Genomic DNA, 8,890 nt, shown 5'->3' with positions numbered 1-8,890 from the left:
AGGTTATTTAAACGTAAAAAAAGGAAAGATAAAGCATTTCACAAAAACCATCAGTAGGGTTTTCTCTATCGCAATAACTTTTTTTTTTTTTTTTGTTCCGATTTTCACCACTATCCGTTTAACCTTCAAATGTGTTGACATGCCGCACAATTTTGATTAACTTTCGTGGGGAGAGTGTGAAGTAGCGTTTGCTGTTACTTCATTTCCTTTCTTTTTTTTCTTCTTTTTCTTATTCTTCTTTTTTTTTTTTTTGATTTTTTATAATTGTTATAGAATTTGTTGTTGCTGCTTTGTTGCTGTTGCTGCTATTTGCAGATATTTACGCTGCTGATGTCTTGCTGTTATTTCGGTGTATAACGGGTATTGGTGTTATTAAAAGAGTGTTTACATCATAGTGGTACCAATTGCTGGTTAAGCGGTGCTTTCAGTAGTGGTATTCTGCAGCGGTTGGCTCTCCTGTGACAAGAGAGAAAAATACCAATTAAAATACCTATATACTATTTAAAGTAATTAAGAATCAATAAAAATTTATTTTTTCCTAAATTTTCTATTTTACAAAGAAAAACCTTAGGAAAGAATAAAATAATTATCTTACACTTTCTTTTTAATTCGTCTTATTCTAATTAGCAACGAAAAATATATTTAAAATGAAAAAAAGCAAAAATTTGCAAATGCAGAAAAAGCGCAGAATAGTGTATAAAGTGTAAATATAAATAGAAAAAAAAAATCTATTTTACCTGAGGAGCAAAATTACCAGTTGGTGCACCTTTATAAGCATTCGAATACTTCTCGAACTGAAAAGAGCAAAAAAAAGCAAAAAAAAAAATATGTGTAAAAAGTGTATGTGCTCAAGGTCTAATAATTGACAACTTCCAAGTATGTTTTAACGAAAATTAAATTTTCAGTTTAAGAAATTAATTATTATTTAATTCAGAAAAGCAATTTTAGAGACAAAATTGTGTTTAATTTGGATATAACAATAAAATTAAAATAAAAAGAGAAAAAATATATATATAAATGTAATTTAGATAACACTTAAAAAGTTTTACTAGGAAGAAAAGTAGAGAAGGAAGATGGAAGCAAGAGTGAAATAAACTGAGTATATACCGATTCCCCAGCAACACGGGTCGTGTTCCAAAAGTTGTGGCATCACTAAATTTGAGCACAGACAACTTTCTTCAAATAAAGATAACTATACTAAGAACATTCACAAAACAAAAGCAAACAAGAAACTACTAAGAAACGAAGCGAGCAAGAGAAAGAGAAGAAAGCACACGTATAGAATTAAATTTCAAGTTTAAAATTGCTGACGTATTTTCAGCTATATATGATTGTATCCACATTTTCCATTGATAATAATTTTGAAAAGAAAATCATTAACGTTAGTAAATTTTATAATTAAGTTTTATCAGTTTAATAGTTACTTAAAAATGTTTTTTTTAAATTTAAAACTTGATTCGCGAATAAATAATACCTGAATATTTTGATCGACAGTTTTAACTGCAATTGACTGATGGGTTTCAATACTATTATTCCCAGAGGGTTGGACATTTTCTTTATTTGCACTTCGTTTATTATTACGATTTTGACGGGGAACACTTCTTCTATGACGAGGATGTTGAATTCTTTGGGTAAACCCATTTTCACCACCCTCACAAGAACATTCTTCCTCCTCACTCACCTTGAGAGAGAGATCGGGTCGAAAATTTTCGTAACGTTTATTAATTATTAAATTCAGCAGCAGCAATTTATAATTTGTTTACTATTACAATTTAATTAAACAAGAAAAAAAAAGAAGCCATTCACCTACTATCATGCATTTAGTGACTGTACTTTAGGAGTTAAAAATGTGAAAAAACCTAAAAGCCACCTTTTTATGAGAAATTGTTTCTTTACCTGTCCATCCTGGCTACGAGGACGTCTAGAAGGACCACCACCTCTACCACCGCGGAAATTGCGACGGAAAAAGCGACGTGATGGACCGCCTCGTCCACGTCCACCGCCACGGGGTGCAACGTCGCCAGTTCCTTCACCTCCTTGCTCTCCACCCTCGGTCCCATTTTCACCTTGTTGTTGAGATGGACCTGAACGACGTCCTCCTCTTTGATAATATCCATCGTAATGACGTCTTGGTCTATAACGACGCACTTGAGGTCCACCTTCACCAGCGTTAGCTTCTCCTTCCTGTTTGCCATCACCTACAAAAATTAAAATTTATTAAATTATTCTAATTCAATGTTTTACAGCTATTTAGCAAGAAAATTCAATTTACTAACCAGACGCTTGACCTTCTTGTCCTTCACGTGGTCTTCGTTGAGGTCTGGCGTTTGCGCGTCTTGGATAGAACCATTGGCGATATCCACGGCGTTTATCAGCGGCGTAGGGCGATCCCTTAACTGCTTCCCCTTCGGGTCCAGTGACATTAGCCGCCTCATTTCCCTTCTCGCCAATTACCACGTCGAATTCGACGACTTCTCCGTCACCTACACTACGTACGACCTTTTTCGGGTTGTTTTTAACAATCGCCGACTGCAAGCGACAAAAAAAACTTCATTATTATCAATAAAAAAAAATTATAACTCTTGAAATTGTATTCTTTTTTTAATTTTTTTAATACAAAATAAAAATCTCACCTGATGGACAAACACATCCTCCTTGGTGTCATTTCTGAAAAAAACAAAAAGAAAAAAATTTAACGAGTGAAAAATTAATTATTATTCTAAGAATAATACCTGTTTTAAAAAAATGTAACAATTATTATTTTCTATATTGAAGCATTTCAATTGACACTATAATATTGTCAACTGAGCGCGCATATTTTGCTTAATTGAATTAACTGTGTTAACTGAAGCATACTAAATTAATGTTGTTCTTCCTTCCGTATTCTCACTGTAAGTAAGACTATTATCAGTGGCTTCGAAACTCTACTAGTGCAAAATTTATCCATTATTCAAATCAACTGAAATTCGCCATTTCCGACCCAAAAAAAAAAAAGATGAACAGAATATATGATTACGATTGATAATGCAAGTGATTTCATTCACGCTAAGAGCTTTTTTAAAACCTCAATTCAATTCTAAATTGTTCGTATAGCCTTTATAAAAGATTCAATTTTTTTTTTAGGAAAAAAGAGGAGGGAAATTTAATAGGAAAGAAATTTTCTCAAAATTTGAACCTAAATTTATTTTTACTTAAAATATAAAGGAGTGTGATTCTCAAGATGAAAAAAAACATGTCAATTTTCACGAGAAAATTAAGTTTAAATCTCAAACTCTGTTTACATCAAAAAAGTTAATTTTTTTTTCATTTCTTTATATAGGTGAGAACGAGTGTGTGTGTACATCACTGTACATCAGAGATTTTCCCTTCCCCCTATATATATCTACTTTATAGATTCGTCGAGATGTACAGATATAGCTGGAGCTTGTGAAGCTGTAGAGCAAAGCATGGAGTTGAAAGGTCATTGAACTAGTGCGCGTCGTCCTCTCCCGGAACAGATAGAAAAGCACACATACAAACCAAAACTCACACAAAACATAGTAGCTACTACGCGAGGGGTTCTATATACTCTTCTCTCGTTCTCCCTTTTCTTTCTCTCTTTCATTCTCTCAAAAACCCAAGCAGCACCATAAAGAAATGTCTTTTGCTCGCGATTCAAAAGCTATCAACTATACGATTTTCGTTTTCCATTCAATTCTCTGACTTTTCTTATATAGACTATTTTTCCAAAGGGCTCTCTCTCTCTCTCTCTCTCTCTCTCTCTCTCTCTCTCTCTCTCTCTCTTTATCAGTTCTCAACTTTCTCGCACCAACGAATTTTCCATGAAACCAATAAGACAAGCACATCTCTTTCCAATATCTGACCATTTCACCTGAAAAAGCACGGGACTATAATATTTTTTTTGTTCTCAATAAGAAAAATTCTTTTCTATAATTATCAGTTGTTGAAAATTTTGTTACTAGAAAATTCCGATTGAATTATGCAAATATTTATTATTAGAGTAATTTTTTTGAAATTAATTAAAAACAAAATTTTTTTAAATTGGAAATAATTTTTATTGTGTACGTCACGTAATTTTAACCAACGCCATGAAAAAAACGACGAGGTCTAATGGGTCGAGACGAATTTTTCTGCCATTTTGAATTTTTTAAAAATAGTCAATTTTGTTTTATTCGAAACTAACTATCTGGTAATAAATGGCTTTGATTGAAGAAAATGAAATAAAAAATAATATTTAAAATACGCGTGAGAAAAAAAAGATAAATTTTTTTTTCAGAAAATTACGCTGATAACAAAATATATTGCATAAGACTATGGAAAACAGGGCGTTCTTAATAGTTACTGAGGCAAATTAAAAGGTTTCCCATTGCTGAGTTATTTCAGAACTCAACCCTAGGGCTTCCTCTTTTGTGGACTCATGATTTTATCAACAATTTCTACAGTCAAATGTTTTTGTATTAAAGCTAACTGATTATTTGAAATAATCCAATTCTAATTTTTACAATTCGAAAACTAAGAATCCAATTCACTCCTTACAAACAAATAATTAAGTAATTTAAACAAATTTTGTAATTACAATTAAATCTAAATTTAAAATAATAATTAGATAAAAAGAGTTTCTTTTTTTACTTTACAAAAAAAATAATATCAAGTTAGATACAAAAGTTGATAAATAAAAGGACGATAAAAATAAATAAAAAACTAAATCTATTAGAAATTTATGAGAACTCATAAAAAAAGAGAATTACATGGATAGGAAAAAGATGACAAATATATATATAACTTGAAATAGCCAAGCTGGCGTTTTATCAAATAAAACTATAACCGATATTTATGAATTTTGTATCGATGTGAACAAGTGTGCACAACGAGTAGACAGAAGTGCAATTTAAATCGGTCGACATTTGTAAAATACTTTTTCTCTTAAAGTCAAGATCAATAAACAAAAATTATATTTTCCTATGACTTGATATACTACTTTGAAAAACCAGGAAGTAATATAATATAAATAAAATTGAGAATTAAACATTAAAATCAATTATAAAAATTACAATATTTATGTAATCAGAATTAATTTTACTGTTAATTAAAATGATAATTAATGTTAGCATTTACATTAATTTCATTTAGCAATTCAATTAATAGAAACTACCGTTATTTTGAATTTAAACAAAAAAAAAATTTATTTTATCATAAAATATTTGAATAATAAAATTATAAACGTCAAATTAAATAATTATTTTATCACATAGAAGAATTTTATTTTTAATCTCTTGTTTTTCGTAAAAAAAAAACAATTTTATTTTTAATCTCTTGTTTTTCGTAAAATTTAGAACGAAAATCTAAGTGCGATATCAGTAAAAATGAATGAGAAATAGGAAAATTTTCAAATCATGACAATCAATTGTACCTATTGGCTTGGAAATATCGCTTTCAATGTGGAAGGTCTTTTGGCGAAATGCCAAATTACTACATAGACAAATTTAGAAATAGCATCACAGGAAAAACGAAATTCCATTTTCGCAAGTTGTTGAAGTTTATGAATAATAAAGAAGAAAAAAAAAGCGTTTCTCCAATGCAAAAATATTCAAATGATGAGCACTTGAAAAATTCAAGGAATAACTAAACATTATTTTGTGTGCTATACAATTTAATAGAAATTAAGCTCACCTGTTGATGAACCCGTAGCCACTCTTCACGTTGAACCATTTAACGGTTCCGGTGACTTTGGTAGCTATAACATAAAAAATATCAATTAGCCATTATTATAAAATTAATATTTATTCTCAAGTGACGACTAATAAAAAAAAAATTTTTAATTACTTTCTTATTAAATATAAGAATTTTATAAATAAAATACGAGCGAAAAGTTAAAAATTACAGAATGCAAAATTCAAACTGAACTGGAATCGAATTTCTCAAACAAAAATCACAAAACATTTTCGAAAGCACTTACAAATAATATTTAAAAAAAAAATTGAAGTGAAACAATCCCTAAGGCTGTAACAGAATTTTTTTTTTTTTATATATACGCTGAAAGCATTTTACTGATATGTTTTTAACATATCGATAACATTTTATCAGACTTCAGGCATTAAAAAACAGAACAGTTTTGAAAAAATAATCTAAAATATAAAAATACAACAAAATATTTAAAAAAATTAAATTAAAAAAAAAAATTAAATTAAAACATAAAAATTTTGAAAAAATAAATATAAAGATAGAATTTATTAAAACATTTTGTTTTGAGAAAGTGACATAGTTGTGAGCATTGCATGCATTAGAAGAGGGCGTGTTGTTAAAAAATGTTAAGGCGGAGATTGTGCAAGTAACAAGTTCTCAGAAATGGAAAGATTGATGCATTTAATGTTATAAACGTTCGTGTGAACAAAATTTTCAATTAAACTATTCTTTTCATGATAAAAAAATAAATATTTTTTTAATTAACTTGGTTTACTAAAAAAAATTTTTTATTTAAAAACAAATTATATATTGACAATTGGCAAATTATGTTGATAAAAAAGGAAATTTTTATTGTAAATAAAAATTGATTGTATCTTTTCATGAACAGATCAATGAAAAGTTACGTGAATGTGGTCAAGGTTATTCTTACTGTAAACCTTAGAAGAAAAACTATTTTGTTATTTTTTTCAAATTAATATTTTACTAATAAATAATCTAAAAAAGTTTTTAAAAATTTTTAAATATTATTTAAAAATTAAAAAAAAATCTCTATTGTTAATTTAAATAAATATACTTTTAGCATATCTAATCTGTTAATTGAACTTATATTTATACTTAAAACTACTTTGTTTTATAATCATCCTGAAATACGAAACTAAAACTCGTAATTAAGACAAAAGAATAAGGAAAACATTCATACAAGTTCAATTTCTTTTTGAAGATATTAAATTTCCTATTCTGTTACAAATACAATAAAAAATCAAAATAAACAATACTGATAAATAAAAATAAATAAAAATAAAAAAAAATTGCAACAAATTAAAAGAATTATATAAAAATAAAATTATTATAAATAATAGAAATATATTAATTTTTGACTAATAAAGAAATTAAATTAATTATTCAAGAATACAATATAAGAGATAAAAAATTGAAAATCGCATTTTTAAATTGATTATTTCGTGACACTAAATATGAATATTCTTACGCATTCACCGTTGCATATGACCCTTTATTATCCAGGTCATGAAGTTTAAGAATCGATTTTCCTTACAAAGGAAAGAAATTTGTTAATTTTTTTTTTAAATGTAAAAATAAATTAAAAAATAGATTTTGTTGTAAAGGATGATAACTTGCGTTGTAATTCAAGGATTTCTGATTAAAAGAAAAAAAGATAATTTAATTGATATCTTACAACATGTGATGCAACTACTGATTATAAATAAATGAAAAAAATTTTTCGCGATTAACTGTAATACAAATTAGATGTAAATTCATCGTTTTGCAAACGTTTCATTGTATATATATAAAAAAAAGTGAATATCAGTTTCAATAAAAATTCTAAATTGTCAAATGTCAACAAACATTTGTATTTTGGAATTCAATTCAATCAAAATTTGAACACAATTTCAATTTATTTTAATTAAATTCAAATATAATTAATTATTATTAACTTTGGTTAATTAATAAAAATTTATATTAATTTTAATCATGATTTGAAAATTTTTTTTATAATTATTAATTCTACAAACTATTTAAAAACGAGCCAATATCCCCCAAGGCGTAAAAGCGTCAAGAATAAAATAGATATTACATAATACGTCTTCTCCCAGGAAACAAAGATAAACTCATTACAAGACGTGCATAAATAAAATAAATTTCATTTCTCAAGGAAAAAAAAACAAATGCTTCTAGTTTGCAATTTTCAACTGACTTTTCCAAATTTCAAAAGAAATCAAGCTTTTCTTGAGATTATCTCACGAGGCTTTAGGGTTATGGAATCCTCGAGGTAGCTTGATGCCATAAAAGGCGTCGAGCCTTATCTAGAAATCGATCTCGGAATTTCAAATTCACCGAAATAATTTTCAATTTGTTTTATATATATTCAAAATAGCAAAAAAACAAAAAAATATGGAATTTTCGAAATGTCATTTATTAATGGGAGCAATGGATGGTTATAGATAAATGATGATTTTAGAAAAAAAAGATCAATTTAGAATATTTGTGCGCCGGCCACATGGTCTCAAGTGCAGCGGACGCGGGCGCCATTACACGAAAACGCGGTTCTACCTCGAGGGCGATGTTGTCGATGATTTTCCGGGATGGTGAAAAAAGATAGCAGAAAAAAGTAATTATGAAATTTTCTTTTCTTACCAATGATTGTTTTTTTTTGCACAGCCGCGGGTTGTTCGGGCTGTTTTTCCGGGTCAGCCATGGTGGTGATGTTAAGATGTTAGACACGCCGCTGCCGTACCTAGATGTTACCGTCCTTCTGGTTGTACTGTTAGTTTCCTTCTAACGATCTCAAGATGGCCGCATCATGCTAGGCGACCGGTCAAACATCATTCCCTTGTATCCATTTCTCCTATTGGTTCTATTCACAAACTTATTATTTTATATGCGTCTGTATTCACACTGTATTAATATAAATAAACAAAATTTTTAACAAAGAAAAAAACATATTTATTTATTATATTGCATCAGTTTCTTGCAATAATTTTTGATAACAAGAAATTTTTTCATATAATAACAAAAAGAATAAAGAAGCGGGAATCTTAATTCTGGTCGTAATTAATTTGGATTATAAATTACTTATTATTTTCAAACAAATATATTGTACATTTAAAATAAGTAAATAGTTTTTAAATAAATTATGTTATTTACAAATTGTTATTGTTTACTAAAGTTATTGAAATTTAAATATCAA

The 8,890-nt window shown here is 28.1% G+C and overlaps 1 protein-coding gene across 3 annotated transcripts; it reads right to left on the bottom strand.

Moving 5' to 3' along the window:
• Positions 1-235: 235 nt before the first annotated feature.
• LOC127281854 (Y-box-binding protein 1) lies at positions 236-8,505 on the bottom strand. 3 transcript variants are annotated; one of them, XM_051305809.1, is made up of 7 exons: positions 8,338-8,504; positions 5,671-5,734; positions 2,634-2,667; positions 2,277-2,529; positions 1,897-2,198; positions 738-794; positions 236-456 (listed from the first exon to the last, which is right to left on the bottom strand). In XM_051305809.1, exons 1-7 carry the CDS (start codon positions 8,396-8,398, stop codon positions 412-414), a joined length of 816 nt encoding a protein of 271 aa, XP_051161766.1. In that variant the 5' UTR covers positions 8,399-8,504; the 3' UTR covers positions 236-411. The 3 variants fall into 3 exon arrangements, with proteins under 3 accessions (XP_051161766.1, XP_051161767.1, XP_051161765.1); XM_051305810.1 differs by lacking the exon at positions 738-794; XM_051305808.1 differs by lacking the exon at positions 236-456 and having other exon boundaries at positions 764-1,681; positions 8,338-8,505.
• Between the last annotated feature and the right edge of the window lie 385 nt (positions 8,506-8,890).

This window comes from Leptopilina boulardi, unplaced genomic scaffold, assembly GCF_019393585.1.
Source record: "Leptopilina boulardi isolate dan_hultmark-lab unplaced genomic scaffold, ZJU_Lbou_2.1 LbouV2_278, whole genome shotgun sequence".
Lineage (NCBI taxonomy): Eukaryota > Metazoa > Arthropoda > Insecta > Hymenoptera > Figitidae > Leptopilina > Leptopilina boulardi.
The sequence above is the reverse complement of the archived record's forward strand: the minus strand, read 5'-3'. Positions and strand labels throughout refer to the sequence as shown.